The 22,218-nt window shown below is 40.0% G+C and overlaps 1 protein-coding gene across 1 annotated transcript; it reads right to left on the bottom strand.

Moving 5' to 3' along the window:
* Window positions 1-532: 532 nt before the first annotated feature.
* LOC124061754 (CD81 antigen-like) lies at window positions 533-21,996 on the bottom strand. Its single transcript, XM_046394010.1, has 8 exons — window positions 21,782-21,996; window positions 13,361-13,475; window positions 6,076-6,173; window positions 5,888-5,962; window positions 4,961-5,080; window positions 4,448-4,546; window positions 2,504-2,587; window positions 533-1,639 (listed from the first exon to the last, which is right to left on the bottom strand). The coding sequence occupies exons 1-8, from the start codon at window positions 21,845-21,847 to the stop codon at window positions 1,577-1,579; spliced, it is 720 nt and encodes a 239-aa protein (XP_046249966.1). The 5' UTR covers window positions 21,848-21,996; the 3' UTR covers window positions 533-1,576.
* Window positions 21,997-22,218: the final 222 nt, after the last annotated feature.

A 22,218-nucleotide genomic window follows, 5' to 3' on the forward strand; every position in this document is an offset into this window, starting at 1 on the left:
TGGAACTACTCCTTGCCTGGGTGTAACAGTACAATGACACAGGACTAGACTCAACCAGACAAGGCACTGCAGATTGAGAACACCAAAACAAGGCTGTTTCCGCCGTTTCACCGGCTACAGGCTGGAGTTTCACCACGTCTTTAACGGGCAAGCAAGCAGCAGTCAATCAATCAATTCCCCACAGAGCTGAGCAGACATGGGCTGATGTATGGACGGTCAGTGAGTTTGTTGGAAAATGCTGACAACAGTCACAGTAGAAATCATTCTACTTGCTTTAAATGTAAATGTTACAGGTCATATTTCAATTCCTCTAATTTGGGAAACATGATTTTAATGTGGAGCCTCCATAAATGAGTACACAGTTGTGTAAGAGCTTTTCTTTTTTAACTTTATCTGTCAGTTTCATAGAGATTCCCAAGGTGATATAATTATCCAGCAAAAGCACAGTCAAGTCACACATCCTGCTACTCCTTATGTTGACTTTGAATTGAATGTCTGGAGGAGGTCATACAAAAAAGATAGTTAGACTTGCTCGATAAGAGAAAGGACGGATTTTATTTTTTCCCATGCTAGTCAAAACTTATGGACAAAATTTCAAAAGTGATTCAAAAGTCTGGAACTAGGCTATGCCGAACTAGCCAAGTAAGAGAAATGTGTGTTTTTAGAACATGCCAAAGTATGGTTAGTAAGTGCGACACTAAATTCAACTTTATTCAGCTTCTATCTAAGGAAATCTGACAACTACTGAGGATAATACAGTTACAAAACGTTTTAGGCAACTCAGCATTCAATTAGTTTGGGACATGTGATGAACGACAAACAGCCAAAGACAAATCACAAATAACCTCACAGAGCAGAGCCAAAATGACAGACATCAGGTCACTCTGACTTTGGTTCCAGCTTCTACGAATAACTGAGATCCCTTCTTTAGGCAGTTCCTGCAGACATCACACAGCATAGAGGATGTAAGTGCGTTTGCGCGTGTTCACCTCTATGTGGCGTGGTGAGGCCAACACTAGTGCTGGTCATTTACACCATCATCTGGTTCAGTCTAGGGCAAGACAAACAAGCAGAGAGTGCAGGAAGAATACAGGAGAAGGATCTACTGTAATACAATATCCATGCTGAGGCAGTCATAAAGCACTGTTAATATATATATTTATATACAGTTTATACATAAAACAGTGGAAAAAACATCCAAAAAACCAAGAATAATAATCGTATGTTCATAGGCAAGAAGCAGTAAACAACTAAAGAATCACTAAAGACTTAGAGCACCAGGACTGGTGAATGTAACTCGTGTGACAGTGAGATATAATATCTACATATCAGGTTAGGATAGCACTGGTTAAATATGCATAACAGCATCTGTGACTAACAAAAAAATTTCAAATCTTTGACAGTGTCATTAAAATGCTCAACGGAGGATGGTTTACATTGTCTTTTCAAAGAGCTGACTAAATCCAGCAAGCAATATATGTGACGTTTCCTGCTTATAAAAATGAAAGAAAAAGAATGAGACAGGGACTGCAAGGTCATCCTTCCTTCATGGGGATCTGGCTAGAAGCCTGTCTCTTCAGTACACCGGACTGTTGCGGATCCCGCAGCACAGCACCATGCTGAAGATCATCTCGAAGATCTGGGAGGACGAACACAAAGACAAGTGTTGGTTTGATATTCCCACACTGCCGGCACAAACGCTCGCTGAAGCACCAGCTGCACCTGAATAATGGAACTAGATGGCACACAGCACTTTCATGTAGGAGCTCAGATGTATTGTTTTAATCGTTTTGGCACCACGAGCAAAGTGCACAGCTCAGTTATACTGGAGAGAAGACCCACATCTCTACAGCCCATATGTCCAAAAACTCAGCAGCTTGCACCAAAACATTCTGATGGACAAACAGCACTACAGGTAAGAGGAAAAACATCTATTTTTGGTTTTGGTGTATGCTGTCCAAATACAAACAGCCACACAAAGCTACTTAAGTTAGCAGTAAAGAACTAAAATTGTCAAAATGATGACTAAGATAAAAACAAAAAAAAAAAAAAAAGTTCTGCTGTTCAGAAATAGAAAAGAAATGTGAGCCAGTTTTCAGTGCTTCTGAGTGTATGGACATCTTCCAGCAGTTGAGGCTGTAGCTCAGGCAGACGGAAAAGTTCAATAAATACAGTTATATAAGCTGTTTATTCCTGTTTAACAAGCCACACCTGAAACAGGCAGTACTGACATGTTTATTGGTCACTCTCTTTTTCTGGAATGTTGGTAACTTTACTTTCTTGTATTACAACCAAAGAAGAGAAAAGAGTACAGTATTTGGCACTGGCTATGTCCAATGTCATTAGCTGTGCTTTCAACTACACTTACCGAACACAACACTCTCAAGCTATGGCATTTACATTCTGTATGCTTTTGGATAAGTTCAAAGAGGAAATACACACACATACACATACACGTCATTGAAAGGTTTGATGTTTGTCATGTGTAGCTTCATGTTCTCACCATAATAACTGCAATCACCAGAGCAACGATTCCAATCAAGTAAATCTTATCTGAAAACAGATCCTGGATCCTGCTGTGGCAACTCTGCAAATGAGAACAATCAAAACATAAAATTTATATCCATTCCAAAGCACCAATATTATCTTGTTTACCCTGTGAGGTGATTTTGAGAACAAGGCTTATAGTATTCAGATACTCGTCCCCCAGTGACCCAGTTGGCTTCTTCTTCACTCAGGGCTGGAATCAGGGTTTGGGACGAGCACATGTAAGAAGGATTAACACCAAAACCTGCTACTTGGAATCTGTGCTGCATCTCATCTATGCGTGTCTATGCCTGTATGTGCATTTGAGCACGGGCACCCACTTCAGCTATACACACACCAATCAGCCACACTGACAGGTGAAGTGAATAAAATTAATCTTTTACTAATTGTTTACAAAGCAATTTATAGACCAAATAGAGCTGATGTGGCGAGCCTGTGGGCTGTCGCTGTGGACATTCCTGAGCTGTTTTTGAAATGTGATGAGGTGCATGGTCCAGCTGGGTGGGGGGGTGACTGCTGCTGATGGGAAGAGCCGTTGCCATTGCCACAAGTCTGAACACAGATAATGTTCCCTATATATCTTTCAATTAACATTTTGCTTTGAAGCAGGTGACTCATCTAAACACTCTGCAGAGACTAAGATGAGAAGCTTGATACCACTCTCATACACTATATGGCCAAAAGTCAGTGGATACCTGACCAATACACCTTTATCAATTTGTTGGACATTGTAAACATCCCATTTTAAATATTAATAATGGAGCTGGAGCCCTTTTTGTGGTTGACACTATCCTGGGACTTTCCGCCAGATTTTGCCATGTGTCTATTGGGATTTGTGCCCATTAGTGAGGTCAGCCACTGCTGGTGGACCAGAAGACTGATGCTGCTTGTAGAAACAGTTTGGAACCCTATAATGAGTGATGTAACAGATCATAAGTGATCTGCGTGTTTCAGCACTCGCTGGCGATTTGGCCTGTTTTTGCTCCTAGGTACTTGCAGTTGCAGCAAGTTTCACAAACTGACTTGTGGCAATGGTTTCATGTTATGACAGAATCTTGTTTGAAGTGGGAGCTTATTAGGCTCCATTCTAAACTCTCGATGTTTCTCTATGGAGATTTCATGGATATGTGATGGAGTGGTATGTAACTTCTAGCAACAGGTGCAGTTGAAACAGCTGAACTCAATAATTAGAAGGGGTGTCCACTGACTTTTGGCCATATAGTGTTTCTGTGCTTGAAGTAAGGAGCTTGAGCCAGAAGTGGATTATGTTAGCTTGCAGAGTGGAAGCAAAGGAAAGCAGCTCGGTGCTGTCCAAATCTCATAAATTCATCTCTCAGCACCTATAAAGTCCCCTAATTAACATGTTTCATCATGTTTGTTTAAGCCGTACACAAACTGTAACGTGGAAATGACACGCTGCGGTTTTACAGGGAGTTAGATGCTGTAGTTTCAGCCAGGGATAGGGACTTGCCAAAGTAAAACCACAAATTGTTATTTTTACATTTGTGTTTCAAAGGCAAACGCAGGACCGCCTTTGTATTACCGGCAGCTGCCTCTGGTGACAATTGCTGAGAAAAACACAAGGGCTTTTGTTGTGCATGTTAATGCATGTTATGCAGCAGAGTGTGGAGGTAAAGGGAAATGGCACATTCTGCAAGACTGAGGTTAGTGCCAAGCTGCTGTTACTCGTGAGGCAAACAAACAGCCTGCTTTTTTTTTTGAAGAGCATCTGAAGAAAGAGGAGAGCAGCTTCACCAGAGCAGCTCCATTCTGTGCATGCTGCGTTACCCCGAGCGGGCAAAGAGGAAACAGGCTATTACTCGTGACACGCAGATTCCCTTTCCTGTTTGTGCACGAAGAAAGTGGTGGTCGAACTGCTCAGATGAATGATCGCACTTACGACTGAGGTTCCAGAGCTGGGGCAGAGGTCGGTCAGGCCGAGCACGTCTGTAAAGCGTGTCAGGAAAGTAGATCCCTGGCCTTTACCGCAGCAGCTCAGCTGAAACGCAGAGACAACACTGTGATTATCCTTGTCCCCTACACAGTACTTCAGTGTCTGTCAAAGGCTTTAAAACCTAAAAAGGATGAGGAGACTTTATGCTGTTTGGGGATGCTTTATAAACACAATGCATCAAAATTCCGGAGTTAATTTGCCGCAGGAGTGTATGCTGAATATTAAATGTTTCATATTTAAAACAGACACACTTATGTCATTTCTTTAAAAAAAAAAAGTCCTTCAATTTTCATCTGTGCCCCTAAAAATAAATGTGAGCGCAGAGCCCTGTGTTACACATCAGTTACACATCACATTTAATGAATCTGGCAAAAGGGTGAAGATATAAGCTGATGATTTGGTTGCTACATATACAGTCTCGAAGCGCTAAGTGATATATTTTGTAATGCACATTCATACCGTTTCATGGAAGACCTTGAGCACTGAGGCGGCAGCCTTTCTCTTGTCCTGGTCGGTGATGCTTTCCGCCATGGCCTTGTCGTACACAGAGTCATAGAAGTTAATCATCTCCTTCGACACCTGAAACAGGAATGATGAGATGGCATTAAAGACGTATTAAGAGGGCATTCATCTCAAAAACAACTCAATGAAGAAAGTTCAGTCTCAGTCAACATTCCAGTCTCAGAGCTCAGCAGCTGTTTTCTCACAAAATAAATCATCAGGGATCTTTGAAAAGCACACAAAGTTGTGATCAAGACCTCTTATGTCAAGGTGTTTCCACAATCCTATTCATTCATTGATCACATTCTGTGCAATATGAAATTCTCAAGCCCCACCCTGTTTCCCAGGTGTTAATTCCCATCCTGGTAGCTGGAAATATATATAAACTATAATATAAACTATAGACAAACATAACTTATAGTAAAAGTCAGGTACCATCAATATGATTTACTTTTACTGTGGAAATCACAGTGTTATGTATTGTTAAATAAGCTTTTGGGTTTTTCAATCATCTGTGAAAAAAAGCACATGCTCAGGCTCTGTAATAAGCATACATGAGAGAAGACAACAAAACAACAACAAAAACAACCTCTGACACAAAGAAGGGAATCAGGCTTCTATTAACAACAGACTTCATTTCACATATAAATAACAAAATGACCGTGGACACTCGGTGAGGGGGCCTGGAAGCCTTAAGTGGAAATTCAGGCGTAATGAACCAGAACATGTGACACCATGAACAAATGCCTTTTCTGACTTCTGAAGCTTGAGATTTATTTAAAATGTACCTTGAAGGACCTTCAATACCCTGCAGAGATATTTACTGTGCTTTGTGCTCAGAGTGCTATGCCTATTTCAACATCTAGTGAATGTTTGCAGTCTTACAGTGTCTTTGTGCATGAAGCCCCAGATTCCAGCTGCAACCTCACAGGCAAACAAGATGACCAGGCAGGCAAAGAACTGCAGGGCAGAACAGAAACATAACACAAGTGTTCAATTTCAGGATTCAGCTGAACTGTGTTACAACAGCTCTAAAACTCCACAGCGAGCCGTTATGTGTCACTGTTACTCACAGTTCCCAGAAGACACTGGGACTCCTGAATGGCACCATAGCAACCGAGAAAACCAACGACCATCATCACCGCGCCAACAGCGATCAGGATGTGGACACCTGGACAGACAGACAGACAGTATATATTAACTCAGTAACATTTACGGTAACATGTGTACATTAACAGTAAGACATAAAGGGTCTGGTAGGAGTGCGGCAGGGACGCACAGCATACAGCTCCTGCTGCTGCTTCAGAGAGACAAATAATTAATGTACACCCAGTTTTCATTTGCAAGAATAGAAACCACTGAAAGGCTTTTAAAAAATTGTGGTTTTGAAGCTTTGCCAGTATCCCCACCCACCCACTTTTAACACCTGTGTGCATGCAATAACATTTGATGGACAGAAGGAGGCGCAATCTTGCTTTGATGCCAGTAAAATAAAATGAGTCATGTTGCAGCTATATTCACAGAAAGTTGGTGTCGTGTATCTGACACAAGCGCCTGCTTCATAATTCAACACTTCATTTTTTTCCATCCAGGACATAAAACCGGTCCTGCACGTGTTCTCCCTTTCTCTTCAAGCACACTTATCTCACAGTGTCTGTGGAGACCTTCGTGTGTTTCCTGCGTTATGTCCTCAGATACAGGTTAATATTTGACTTCATGAAGGACAGAGGGGGTTCAGCATGCAGAGAAAAACATGTGTGAATCCTCCAATAAACCACCACTTCTCTGCTTTGCTCTGAGTTCTATTAATGTCAGGAGTTGTGTGGCTGTAAATCCCAGATGTGCATTGGCTTTTATAGCACAACAGCTGAAAATAGGAAGTAAGAAAACTAAGGTTAAGAAAAGTTCAGGTCAAAGGTTTGATGCAGGGTGAGCTGGGCAGGCTGCAAGCTGGAGAGGAGGAACTTGACTTTACCACAGCTGTTCTGTGATTTGACAATAAAGTGAGCAAAGTAAAAGTTTAAGAAAACCCTTACAAATAATTATTCTTTCTGGATTTGTTTGGCACTCATTCTATTGGTTAAGGTTGTGAGAAAAACATTTCCTTCTTGTTGTTCCTTTAAAGACCAATCTGCTGCTTTTGCAAGTTTTAGTCCTATAAATACACATGACTGCTCAAGACTTTTCCTGTGTTTAGACCATTACATGTGTTTTTCCATACAGTAGGTCAGGTTCCATTTGTTGCAGCAAACATGAAAAAAAAAACCCCTGAGTGACATCATTTATTTCAGAAATTCTGAATTCTGCTTTTAAGTGTGTGCTAATGCTGTTAAAAGTGTTGAAACATGTGAGAAGTAAACTGCTAATGCTGTTAATTCAGATAAAAAGTTCTGAAATGTGACAATTCTGTAACAGGTGATTCTCAAACAGCATCCCAACAACAGAAAAGAAACTGAAGAACCCAGAAGTGTTCTAATTAATTACAAAATGTCATCTTACCATTCTTATTTACAGATTAAATATTATAATTTCACTGGAATTCTTTTTTAATTTTATTGTCATTTGAAGACCTTTCATTTCACAACATCACATCAATGTTTATTTCACAATGTCAGTTTTCATGTCTCAAGCTTAACAACTACTACCATATTTAGTGAAGTCCTGGCAGCTCGAGCACAAACCCATGCACAGTAAGAGGCCCCTCCCGTCATGTAATGTAACAAGGCTGCACATGTAAGCTGAGTCAGCTTGTGAGTTGGGATTATCACTTTATACTACTGCTAATAGCAGCAACTACCTGATTATGAGTATTATACTACCTGGTTACATAGTCACCATTGTCTAAAGATGTTCCTCAGACAAAGACATACAACTCTTGAACAATGAAAGGCAGCTAGCCAGCTGGGTTAGAAAGGACATGGCTGAAAGGTGGACTCCGCTCCATCATCATGACAAGTCATGCCACAATGAATAAAAAAAAAAACTTTTTAAAGAAAAGGAAAAAAAGAAATCTGTAACAGAATTTAAAAAAACGATGAAATAACATTTTAAAACATCTGTTTCAAAATTTTTGTACACATACATATTTGACAATTTATCAAATAAAATGCCCACCTCAATTTTATCTGGCGAAATCGTTTTTCAAGGTATGTCACACTGGAAGAAACAAACCTGAAGTACAAATGCTGAAGTCAGTGGGAACCAGTGGGCTGGGAATGCAGCTCTGTGTGTTCAGTCCCAGCATCATAACTCCTGCTTGTCAGCTCAGACATAATTTGATTCTGGACCACTAATGATTCTGGTCCCATACTTTGTAGACCCCACCCCCCACTTCTTTTCTACCCACAGAGCCACTCTCTCAGGCACGCGCACACACACACAGGCTAATTTATAAATCGATATGTTGGAGGCTGACCAAGTGCTCCGTCCATCTCCTATATTGTACCTCTAAAGCCTGACACATCCCCCACCCCCATTCCCTCCCCCGATGCTGTTTGCCAATCTCGATCTCTCTCTCCCTCGCCACCACCCATATGTCCTTTCTATTTAATGCGCCTGCCCATTTGAAATTATGCTCTCAATAATTCCATTTACTTAAATGTCTTTTCCTGTCTGTCTTGATTTAATCTACGCACAGATCCTCTTCCATTTTGCTCTCTGTCTACTTCAACTCATCAGGTCTTCTGCATCTCCTGTGCACAGTCTGAAGAGGAGCTGAAGAATTACGTGACTTCACACTGCACCATTGCCAGCACTGCCAACATTGAGATGTATCAAGACCATCTCAAATTTAAAGACAAATGCAAATACAAAGACCCTATGTTGTGTTATCAAGTAGTATTAAGCTGTAGGAAGAAATGGTTCCCAAACCTAGCCTTACATTTGTTTAAAGACTTTTTTTAAAGTTATAAAACCGACTATTACTTTTTAATTTGTATTGCTTCTTAAGGTGGGAGTGTTCCTGTAAGCTTCAACCAAAGTTGTGGTCGAATGATCGAATAGTGTCTGGAATCAGGATGTTCCTGGCAACTAATGTCCTTGACATTTAAATGGAAGGTTTAAACTTAGACAAATTGACTATTCTAATAGTAAGAAAACATTACACCAATACAACGACGCAACATTTGCCTAGTATAGCACTCAAAAATCTCTTTGTGTTCCTCTGTCCAGCGACACTTGTCCCTGATTGTCAGTGATCCAAAGCACAAACGTGGCATCTGTTGGACAAATGTGTTCTCCTACATACACTGGGATCTAGAAATGGCTCATACATGTACATTAATAGAATAATAAGAATTAGTTTAATAACCAACTAGTATTTCTGGTGTCGACTAGCAAGGGAGCCTATCCCAGCTGACTACGTGTGAGAGGCGGGGTACACCCTGGACTGGTCGCCAGGCAATCGCAGGGCCAACACACAAAGACAGACAACCATACACGCCGCCCTTAACTACTTTAACCTACTTTAACTACTTTGATCTTGAAATTCAACCTATTGTGTTTGTCCATCCACTCACAGCTGTAAGTAACATAGAGTACAGGTGAGATTCCCCTAAGATAATAAGGCGGATATCGCAATGTACCTCCGCATATTTTATCCAGATGATGTTTTCTTGCTTGGTGAAGTCATGCAACCATTGTTTATTTGACAATGAAAGCCTTCCTTCCTGCTGCCTGTTATGTTTTAGTAGTTTATTATTAATACAGCAGTCCAGCCATGTAAGGACATCAGAAATTCTGACTTCATATTGGGATGGCTGCAGTGGAAAAGACCATTAAGATGGAATTTCCAGGAAGGCTTCTCAACTTGCACATGTGTGAACATTCCAGATTAAACAGTAAAACGCTACACAGAATAACTTAAATGCCCAGAAACTCCTCTTGTATTAACTTTGTATTTCAACCTCAGCAGATAGCTGCTTACAGGTAAGAAACTGCGATAAACTCACGGTACGCTACCAGTCTGGCACCGAATGATCGTTAGCAACTAGCTATTCAGTGGCTAAAGCTAGTTTCTAATAGTCAAATTATAAGACACAAAATAGCATGAAATGAGAATGAATTCTAAATTTACATTTGTCAGGTGACAAAAAACATGACTTTATGTTGATGTTGCTACATGTCTGCTGCCATAGTGAAAAAACAACAACAAAAAAAACAGCACTTTATATGGCTTCAAACTAGCTGTTTATTGTTTTTGTCAGTCAGAATGTTTTTGTGTCAGTATTTGATGTATAATTCTCTATCAAAAATCACAAGCTGACTTCACATGTAATGCTATCACTGTATAATACAGCTTTAGAGACCAGCATCATCTAAAGGCACCCCAGCGTATTCTTCTCAAAATGTTGAGTTTCAGATCATCATAATCACATCTGTGGTTTGTTTCGTTCCCCATCAATACCTTACATTGGAACAAGCTTGCTTCCTTTTTTTTTTTTTTACAACAAAGAATATGTGCAGCACAACTGAAGATCATGGGCAGAATCAGCTTTTAATATGTACATCTAAGGTTTCAATCTATTCCAGGACAAGGTTATTAAATTCCAAACTATGTGGGGACTCCGAGAGGGGATATTCCTCTGACTCAAACTCTATTTTTGTGAGACGCTACTGTAAACCACGGGATATTTATACAATTCCTGTAGGACTGGTACAACACTACAGTGTGTAACGCTGGTGTTTCATATGAACTCTTCTGGGAATCACCTCAGTTGTTCTTAGCTATGAAAACAGAAAGAACAGATTCTGTTTGTCGTGCTTGGATACCCACTCTGCATAACAGCGGTTACACATTAGGCCGGTAACTGTTGAAGCATTTAATCGGAGCCAAACTGATCTATAATTAACTCAATATTTGTCACCTTTGATTTAAATCTTATTTAAATTTGGAGTTACCACACCACAAACCATTTCAGAACTTACATTCACAAGCTCCAGTCTTGTGACTTATTTAAATTAAGAAATTACATTACTATTGAATGAACAGCCTGCTGATAGGACAGCACACAAGCACAACTAAGGCAAGTATCAAAAGAAAAAAAATGGGCCTCAACTAAAATATGTAGTAAAAGGAAGAGGAACACTATTACAACACTATTTTTTCAAATTAAGTCATAGTTTAGTTAAAATTAATCATGAGCACACTTCACACTAAGCAGTGATTCAGTTCATTTCTGCCAAGTTTTATGTTGCAAAAATTTGGACCTCACAGACCTGACTGAAAAGTGTCTATTAACTGACTCACTGTGTGTCTAATTCTGTTGAAAGGCGAGAGGCGAGTCACGATTGGGTAATTGTGTCTGTGAGCGGGTGGGGAGAGAGAAAGGAGAGTAACAGATGTAGGAGTCCATATTGAAAAGTTCCCGGCAGCAGGGGATGAAGACGGGAGGGGAGGGGAGGGAAAGAACAGGCAGACAGAGATAGAGGGAGGGAGAGAGGGAGGGCAGGACTAGGGGGAAAATAAGGGTAAGTGAGACAGTGAACACTAACCACAACCAGATGGGGAACTAAAGGGGAGCGACAGTGGAAAGAAACCGAGTGGAGTGAAGGAGAGGAAAACTTTCACAGAGGAGGGAAAAAGAGGGGTGGGGTCATTGAAGAGGAGAAGGGAGGGCCAGTGAGGAATTTTTTCCTATACCGACTAGGGTTTTTCTTCCTTGGAATGTGAGGGAGGCTTTATGTAATGGGTAAGATACAATCATTGAGGCTGTTTGAGAGAAAGCCCCCGAGTAGTTCCTCTCTGACTGTGAGGCTTTTTTTCAATGAACAACCACAGCTATGTTGCCTCAGAGGGTGGCAACAATAATGATCCAAACACTCCTTCTTCTTCTCTCTTTAGCTGGATTTTACATGTAGATAGACTTCTTCAGAACTTAAGTATGTAATTAAACCAATTCTGCCTTCTCCTCTCATTTCCTGTCATCTTTCTTGTTACTCACACAGCAGATGACTCAGGTTGCTCACTCAGGAGGAACTGACTGAGGCAATATGAATGTCGCGGTCATATGATGAGCTGCGTGTCCTCTGTTAGTCCTGGTCACAAGTTGCTGGTGATCTGGGAGAGATGGGGCCACCCCACTTCATCTGAGCATATTCCACACCACTTTAATATTCTCACAACCAGCTTACTGAAGAACAGCTCTGTACGACCTGTACTGTACATGTAACGGGTGTGTCAACAACGGGGGCTTGGGTTGGCACTGGCCACGCCTGACATCTGATTCGTCACCCCAATTGCCACTCTATTATCCGGGGGTATGGCTGGCTAGCTCTCCAGTGAGAGCTGGGACCACCTGTTTGCCATTTGGATGCGCTCTTGTGACTGGCAGGACCACTTATCTTTTAAATGCACTTATTTTAAGTCGTTTTGAATAAATGCGTCAGCTAAGTGAGTGTGAAGAAAAAACAAAATAAAAAATTTATACCCAGGAATGTAAAAAATAGTGAAACACTGTAATATTGGTTATCACGTGAAACTGACTGATTAGTTCTGTTTGAACAGACATTATGCTGCATAAGTCAGTGCCAAAGTGCATAAACTGTCGGTTCAATAAAACAAACTAATAAACAACATGACATGGGCTCCTGGGAATTCCGACAAGCGCTTTCATTGTTTTCTGAGATTCTGTAAACTGAGAAATGAATCAATCAAAACTGATTCACAAATATTTGACAGATAATTTGCTAACATTTTGCATTTCTAATTTCTGATGGATTAATATTTAAAATGATTTGATTTGTGATCCCAAACTTTGTGGAGCTAAATAACCAATCATTAAATAAATGTGGCAAAAGAAAGTAACAGTTTTTTTCCATGCCTGGTCCATCATGGCTGTCCAATTTCTATGACACAGAAAACTCAAAATTGCAAATTTGAGCTTAATATGTGCCAGCAACAAACACTGCCAATTATATTTATTTATCAATTTATGCTAATTTTTCTGGATGTACATGCCAAAATTCAATAAAAGGTCTTTAGGAAAAATGTTTCTCAAAAAAAAGTCTCACTGATCATCCAACTCTTTCTGTACAGAGAGTTCATCACTAAAAAAGTCACCTTTTACGTTTCACTTATTAATAATGAATATCACATTCATCTTAATCCATAGGGCCTCATAAGCTAAAGGAAATCCACTTACTACTTACTTACTCTGGCCCTTAATACTTAATGTGGATCATTATATATCACTTCACCGTCAGTGTCAAGTGAAATGCCAATACTGGTTTCAAAATATGACTGTAGTGTTCTAATGACACAATTCCTTCTTGTATCATTATACGTAGGCTTTGTAGGAGATCATCTCCATTTCAGCAAAATTAAAAAGTGCCAGTTAAATCAACAGATGAGATACATACTGATGTAGAAGGTGCTGGGGGCATGGGTTCCATCAAATTCAAGCTCGAGCAGGTTACTGGTCTTGGGGTCATGTCTTAACCAGAGGGCCACACCCAGGATTACACCTCCTGCAAGCTGCAACATACAACGCAAAACATGTGATTAGCTCAGTACATTTCACTTTATTCAGTACACTGTGCCACATTGTGCTGGATACATCACATACAGTTCTACAGTTCAATTAGATAAATTAATATCAGCAGCTGTCTAACTTAGATAAGCACAAATACTGGAAACTTGGGAAAACAGCTATAACACATGGTAACAAAATATGCCTACTAGTGTCTGTTCTATCTATTGATCATTCTTTAACACATTATATCTTGATTGTTTGATCCATACAAAAATCTACATGTCAAACACGCTAAGCTAAGCTAACTGGCTGCTGGTTGTAGTTTAAAGTTTAACAGAAAGAATGATCAAGAATCAAAGAATGATTCTAAAAATGTTGAACTTTCACATTCTTGAATTTTATAAAAAAGTGACAGGTTTCTACCAACATAAACACATTGTGACATTTAGAGAAAAACAGCAGGCTTTGTATTTCACCCAGCAAATACCACTTATTTAAAGAATGACGCTATTCTTTGGCTCATGACTGAACATTAGAAGCATCACAGTAGATGCCGTGGTAAGCTGTCATGTCTTGTAATTAATACAATATACAATCTCAAAGGAAAGCACCACTTGCTTCAGAATACCACTACATTACTAGATTAAGGACATTTGATCAATATTCACCAACTGAGACAGGATCAGCTATTCTCACAACAGGGTTCTTGTAGAAAGCACTAAAAGGCTGCAGTTCTGTCCCTCTGTGCTCTGTTCCTTCTGTACTGTAGTTTTGCAGAATGTGAAGAGCATAGAGGAAGAGCAAATAGTGTAGTGTAGACATTTTGTATCGACACTGTGTTAAAAAACACCCCTCAGATTGCTAACACAGCATACATTTTCCTGTAAACTGTTCACAAACAGTGACCAACTTGATGTTTAACTATCGGGTGAAAAACAACTGGGCAGCAGAGATTCAACCTAGTAATTTAAAGAAAAAATTTGGTTTAAAGCTAGCCTCCCTCTCTACATAATCCGATAAAACAGCTAACTATTTTTGTTAAACAAATGAATATCAGAAAAAAAATGTTAAGATGTTTGTTGATAGAGCTAGGGTTAGACCAGCTGTTTCCCCGTTTCCAGTGTTGATGCTAAGCTAAGTTAGCCAGCTGCTAGTGGTAGCTTCATACTTCCAATTTCACACTGCAAGAAGGCAACTAAAGATATTTCCAAATATGTCAAACTATTCCTTTGAGTAACTGAAGTGTTATATAGGAGGGATATTTTGAGTGTATATTTGAGGGCAGGGTAAAGCAGCTAACACCCTAAAGAACCTTTGTTCAGTTTTATCCCCTTACTTCCTTGGCTAACCAATTTCCCAGGGGAAAACCTGCCCATACTACAATGATTAACTTTTTAACTGTATTGTTCTTTAGACTGGTTTACATTGACTGAAGCCTTCCTGAGTCTGTTTGTTTGAGCCAGGACAAAGAAATCCTAAATATAACCCATATACCTCAGCAGGCACACAGGGACAAGAACCATCACACATGGCAGCAATGAAACAAACCACTGATGGACACAACAGACACCCTTCCGCTCCACATGTGTTTGGATATTTTATAATTCTCCTACTAATAATTCTCCAGTCACAATAAAGAATGTGGCCAAAGATAATATCTGAATGAAAGTAGCTAACATCAGTTTATTCGAAAAGATTTTAACAAACAGGATCAGCCACTCCTACTCCGTCCTTGTCCTTCTCTTGAAGCGAGGTCCATTCCAGTGCTGAGACCAGCTGCTGCCAAGCAACCAGATCAACAACATAACTGGCAAGAGTGCACAGAATGACTTGCTAACTTTATGTGAACTCCCCACCTCCTCACCATGAGAATTACCAGAAGAGACGAGCCACCGAGAGTCATGAAGCTTAAACCCAATTAAAACACATTTTTCAGAGACTATAATTTTCCCCATTTGAGTAAATTCTGAATAAAGGGAGGACCCATAGAGAGTATAGATAAAATCCGTGATTTTTCTACTTCCTGAGATGTGACTGAGGCTGGAGCAGCATAGCTACAACAACAACAACAACTGAGCTCCTGGTCCCAGCTTCAGGAACACACAGAGGGGTGTGACTCAGAAAAACACCACCGAACCAGTGGTTTCTATGACAAAGTAATAAACTTGTTAATCACGAATCCATAAGACAGCCTTAGAGCAATATTACTGGTATCTGGGATGTCTGAGTCAGAGGGACTGGCAGCTGTTGGAAAGGAACAACCACGGATCTTAAACTGTTTCAGACCATTTCAAAGAGTCAAGACTCATATTTCAAGAGAGTAGTCAAAAAGGTCAAACTATGGGCCAGATTTAAATAATTTAATCAAGCTGAAACTATTAATCACTCAGTTCAGGGGCTGACAACAATTTCACCACTAATTTCTTAGTTTAATTTAAGAAATATATTAGTTAGAGCTTCTCAACTGTGAATAACTGTGGTTTTTGCGGCAGGAACCTGCTTTCACAACTGCATTGCATCTTCAAGTGTTGGTCAGACAAAACAAGCCAACAATCTAAACATTACTGTGCCTTTTACATATTTGTTGACATTACAGAGATCAAAAGATTGAGTCATCAAGAAAATCAGATAATCTGAAGAAGATTTGAAAATGAAAATAATGATCTGTTGCAGCTCGGTAGTCAACTATCAGTATCAAGTGTAATAGTATAATAGTAATGCATTTTGTAAAAACATATTTCGCAGCATTTTGACAAATCATAGCAGGAAAAGCATAGGCTAAATTACCAGCAAAAGAAACGACTGCATTTAGTTTAAGTGCCTCAGACAACCTTTTATTGTGCATGCTGGTTCACTGGCACGGCTCACTGGGACTTTTAAATAGTAATTATTAATGTTGTTAGTAAGCTTTTCCAAATAAAACAAGTAAAAAAAAAAAATAAAGCCTTTAAAAGGGAGCAAACCATCAGATGTCACATGGCTTCATAAATGATTTTGTCTGACAGCCATGACCATTCCCCCCCAGCCCAACATGTATTTTCACTCATTTGGCCTTCATTAAACATCTAAGTGTACAGACGTCTCGCTCACATTTCCACTGGTTTACACCTGTTAGGACAGGACAACGCACACCTTTCTGAGTCCATTATGTAGATTAAGTTTGGCGGCCCAGACCGAACTCTAACCAGCTTCAGTCCGAAAAAAGTCTGATCAGTCAGACTACCTGACAAAACCCGGCTGGATTGAACAAGCACAAACGAGCTGGGAGGTTGCTTTTATCTCTGATGTGTGCAGTTGTTGTGGCAATGTGACAATGGCCCAGGAATCTTTACCAGCCGGGACTTGTTTTTCAACCACAAAATTACCTTACATAAATCGTTTCTCTTTTAGTTTCATTAAGACACAGTGTGTTGAAATGATAGCTGTGAGAACATTGTAATCATTTCATAATGACTTAACTTTGTTTTCCATACCATGTAACTCTACTGAAGTATGTCTGGTGATATTTTATCTTTCTGTTATGGTCAACAAATTCCTTTCAAAGACCAAAATCCACAATAAATGGAATCTGCAAACAAGTACTGTCTGTGCATCATAGAGCTCCATTTTTGTGAAACCCCCCAAAAAACAAAACACATTCACAAGCATTATACTGGGTGCTATAATTTAAAGTTTGACTCAATTCAATATACAACAACCTGCTGGCATAAAATTTCACTCGTGCACCAAATCCACAGCTGAAGGCAGTGGCCAACAGATGTACTTTCTACTTCTGTTTTGTCATGTTTGAATTACAGCTGAAATTACTGAGCATTCATTTTTTTTATTATCATCCTTATTATTAATTATCAGCCAAACCCTTATACAGTTTTAAAATAGTTGTGGGTTAACCTTGTTTTCTATGAATCATTTTTGTTGGGAACCATTTAAAACTAAAACGATAAATTAACTAATTTAATAAACTAACAATAGACCAAAGTGCGAGGTATTCATCATAACGAGAATAAAAAGAGAAAAAAACAGTTAAGTCATTTCTATTTATACATCATGACCTTTTCCAAACAGAGCAGGTGTAGATCGTACTATTTAATACAATATAATCACATGATCAAAACTACAAGTTATCTAAGTTTTGGCCTCAGATGCCAAAGACATTATCCAACCATCTGTTGCTCGTTCAGCCACTGTATGCTGTCTCACATTCCACACCAAGAAAAATGTCCACACACATGGGCCAGCACCATCATGTTCTCTACAGCTTGCTGTCACCAAAGCGAGCGGGCCCACTGGTGGCAGACAGCGTTGGCGTATCAAGCTCCTTCTGACTGAAACCCATGACTTCATAATACTGGGGAAGTTGAGTGCTTATATATAATGCTTCTGAATGATGCAAGTGCAACATGGAAATGCCGGTGAAATTGCTTTAAATATCAGACCAACCCAAGTTTCTCCGCCAGCTTCCCCTTGAGTGTCTATTTCTGGCTGTTGCCCAGAGTACGGGGTGGTAGAATGCAGGGCATGCTGTGGGAGGGGGAGTGGGGTGGGGTGGGGAGTGGTCTGCAGTTCCGATAAGAGTCCTATACCACCAAGGAGAGGCTTCCCCACCCCCCAGCCGTGTAGCCTCTTAACCCCCCTAAATGTCCAGTGTGATTTATGGAAATAGGAGGTCTCCCTTTTAAAGAGCCAGTGTCCACAGCCAGCTGCTCTTCGACCACACGCTGCAGTCAAAAAGCGTCTCATCAGATGGATTGATCCTGTCTGCTCTGACAGGTCCTTTCACGTAGCTCTTTGGAACAGCCAATAAAGCTAAAAGGACTAAAGTGGAATTTGTGTTAAAAAGAAAGGAGGAGCCAGAGTGACGCATTAATAATCACATTAAAGTCATTTTTCAGGAGTATCACCAGCACTTAACTTCCAAAATATATGTGCATATGTAAAAGGAGCCAATCCCAATCCTTTCATGTTGGATATCTGCTGAAACAGAGTTTGAAATGATATTTATATTTACCTAAATGTTGATTAAATATGTATATGACACACTAAATAAGTATTAACGTTATAACTGGCCAGTTTGATGTTTGTAGGGGTGTGTATGCATGTGATCTAATCTAGGTAAGTGATCGGCTGAGCATAGGGGAGGGCAACCCCACAATTTTAGATGAAGATAGACCCTGAAGGTGTCCATGATCTATTTTTCAAAAGAATCTTGGAGATCGTATTGCATAATGTCCTGTTACTTCTCATTCCAAACTGACTAGCAGTTGACTGCGCTACATAAACAAACCTATCGACCAACTGATCAACTGTCAATTGGATAAGGAACCTGATTCCAGCCAGCAGCATGGTGCATGGGGAGCTCATGCCAAAAAGAGCTATTTTTAATGCAATACAACAGATAAAGAAATTCATGGGCGATTTCAAGTCTGGCTATAGTCAATATCTTTTCAAGACTGAAAACTGAAAAGAAGGGCCAATGATTAATAATGATTCCAATTACAGAACTATCAGCGTAATGGGGCTGTACCAACAGATAGTGTAAAAATCACCTGGACATATTCATACACCAATGCAGACTGATGTAGAAAAATGGCCCCTGTGACTGTTATAGCGTTAGGTAAGATTATTCTGACTCATATCGTTGCAGTTGGCTGTGGTGGAGCTCATATTTAACTAATCTGTAATGGGCTACAATTTGATTAATTTCAAATGATCAAATGATAAATTTTCTTCTGCTGATTGTTTTCTCCATTAACAGACTGAATGGTTGGTCTGTTTAAGAATAGCTGGTTTAAGAATAGCTTCACAAAGTTTTTTTTTGTCCAACTAATAGTCCAAACCTCAAAAATGTGAATTACAAAAATGTAAATTAAAACATTTATGTCTGCCAATCAAATAAATTAATTTAAAACAATTTATTTATAATAGTTTTAATACACTTTTTTAGATTTTAATTTTGCATTAACAATCCGTATATGAACATTAATGTAGTGAAGTACAAAGTATAGTACAATACAGAACAATATTTCCCTCTAAAACACAGTGGACTGCAGGTTTAAAGTCTCCTTGATTACTGGTAACTGAAATCTTTACTGACCTTATCCGTTAACAGAAAAGATATTTGACGGGTTCAGTCAGTGAACAGCAACAAGTGATCAAATTAATGGAATTTGCATGAGCAGAACTGGACAGAACATCTGAATTTCTCAATCAAGCAGCTAGCATCAAACTGTATTTTTCTGTCCAATTGTCCTCAGATAGATGATAATGAGGAGGAAGACCATACACAGTAGCACAGGAGGTGGCTGAGGGACACTGACCTAACAAACTCTGGATTTTCGTTTTCTGTCAGGAGTGTGAAGGATATATGTGCTACTGACTTTTCATTCAACATGCAGAAAACTAGACTTGCTGAGAAATTGGCTGAGAAGTTCTAAGCACAGACATTTTGTCCTTGTTCATTTTGGACTGTGCTTGTGCCAGGTTTTTTCAGAAAGTGCTGACATAATCAAGCACATTATGTTAAGCTCTAGGGAACTCTGACTCCTGAAAGAAAGGAGTCAGAGGGGACGGCACATTGAGTGGACAAACACATGAGTGCAAAGCCAAAGATTCCTGTGTGGTTTCTCTCACAGTGAAGGGCCACAGATCGTCAAACCAGCGTCTGCTGGCCTGAGGGCAGACATTTTGCGGTGTGGATATTAGCATCCGACGGAACTGTCTCCAAAAGAAACACACCATTTGTTTGTGATGATATCTTTTAAAACAAAGTATTATACAGTTGTGTTACAGGCCACGCCCAGACAACATCGATTCCGATTCCACCATCTTTTTAAACACACAAAAAAAACCCAAATCATCCTTACCAGTCACCATGACTGTTACAACTGTACCGTGATGGTGGCTGAGCCTGGTGCCGTATGAGAGAACTGATCTAATTAGTGATGCCACACAAACAGCGATTTATGTTTGCCAGAAGCCTCCTATTTTCCAACCAGAATTGTAAGACGTATCCTGGATATTGTCGAAAAAATGTGGATGCCTTAGAAATAATTACAGACCGGATGTTAATTATCTATTTATGTCTGGTTTGGTTTGGTTTAGTTTACAAAAGCTAGATGTCCTAAATATTTCTCCATTACTGTATTTCAAAAATGTATCCGTCACTTTCAAATAATTATTTTAATTATTTATTCTCTTCACTATCAAATTAGATTAGTGGATCTTAGTATAAGTACCCCTCTGGCGTACACGTATCTCTGGTTGGGAACCACAGCACTGTATTATAAACCTGGTTCTATATAAAACTGTTTGGTCTCCTGACAGCAGCTGGGTCACGCCAGTCACGTTGGTTAGCTTCACTCACCGCTCTATTGACAAATCTATTTACAAAACACACTTTCTAACAAATTATAGCATCTCATTTTTTTGATTTCGTCTATCATGAAGAATTTTTTACCAACCAAGAAAAGAACAGCGCAAGAGCATTAGAGAACAAACCGAAGCTCTTACACAAGGAGAGAGAGAAAAAAAAAACACCGACAAATGTTTCCATGATCCATCACCCAACGCAGGGCCTTGACTCATTCTATGGAAACCACCATGGGTCCCCCTCCTCACTCACTCACACACTCACTCACTCACTCACTCACACACACACACACACACACAAGCTAGATGGAGGACGTAATCCAAACAAAGCCATTATCCGAGCCCAAGCCAGTCGGTCTCCACTGAAGCGCACCAGCCATGGCTTCATCTACAGACGAACACTTTGGAAACTTCTCCTCCATATTTGAGCTCCTGACAGTAACATAAAACTTTATTCCGAACTGTTGAACCGTGTGTTTGACGTCACAGTAGATTCAAACTATCGAGTAGGCTTGTCATTGTGGGGCTAAATACGACATTTTCACAGTTTTATTTTATGCTGACCAAACACCTGAGGTGACTACGCCGTCATGTGTGTTTTACTGTATAAGATGTACTTACCGCCTTGCTAATGTACATGGTAATTACGTAAATTACCATTAACCACACGAGCCTTTCTATAAATTTATTTGGTTACCCTCCATTCGCCATAACCACCCCTAGTGGTGGAACAGCTGCCATGCGGTTAGTAAGGGAAAATAACACCAAATGTACTAAATTAGCGACATGTATGTACCGCGGATGTCGTTGATTTATCCACCATCGTTCATTCATAACGGACTCGCAGCCTAAACAAACCAAAAACGCTAACACAGAGAGGAGGCGGCACTGCGCACCGAAGTGAACACACCATGTGGGGAAAAAAAACAAACCTGCTTACCCAGAAGATGAAGTTGAAGAAGAAAAGCATGTACTTGATGCATTTGGTGCAGCCTTCGACTCCCATGGTGATCCGTTAACGGTAGACAGATAGATTTAGAGGACAGCGGCAGTAGCAGGCCAAGTAACGCTGTGTCTGTGTGTGTGACGCTGTGTCTCAACTCGACTGAGGATCCTGACTTCAGCTCGGAGACCGAGGCAACACCCAACTCCTCCCTCCCTCCCTCTCAAATTGAGCACCCCAACATAATCCAGTCCGAACAACACAGTGAACTTCCTGTGGATTTCTTCAAAATAAAACACAGGTTTACTAGCATGAGTCTTCATTTTGGGAGAGGGCTGTAGCCACCAAAACCACTGTTATACTTCTGTAATCTTTTACTCAGAACATTTCAGTTCTGCAAATCTACAAGCCAGTGTCTGTCAAAATAAAAATAG

Source organism: Scatophagus argus, chromosome 1 (assembly GCF_020382885.2).
Source record: "Scatophagus argus isolate fScaArg1 chromosome 1, fScaArg1.pri, whole genome shotgun sequence".
NCBI lineage: Eukaryota > Metazoa > Chordata > Actinopteri > Scatophagidae > Scatophagus > Scatophagus argus.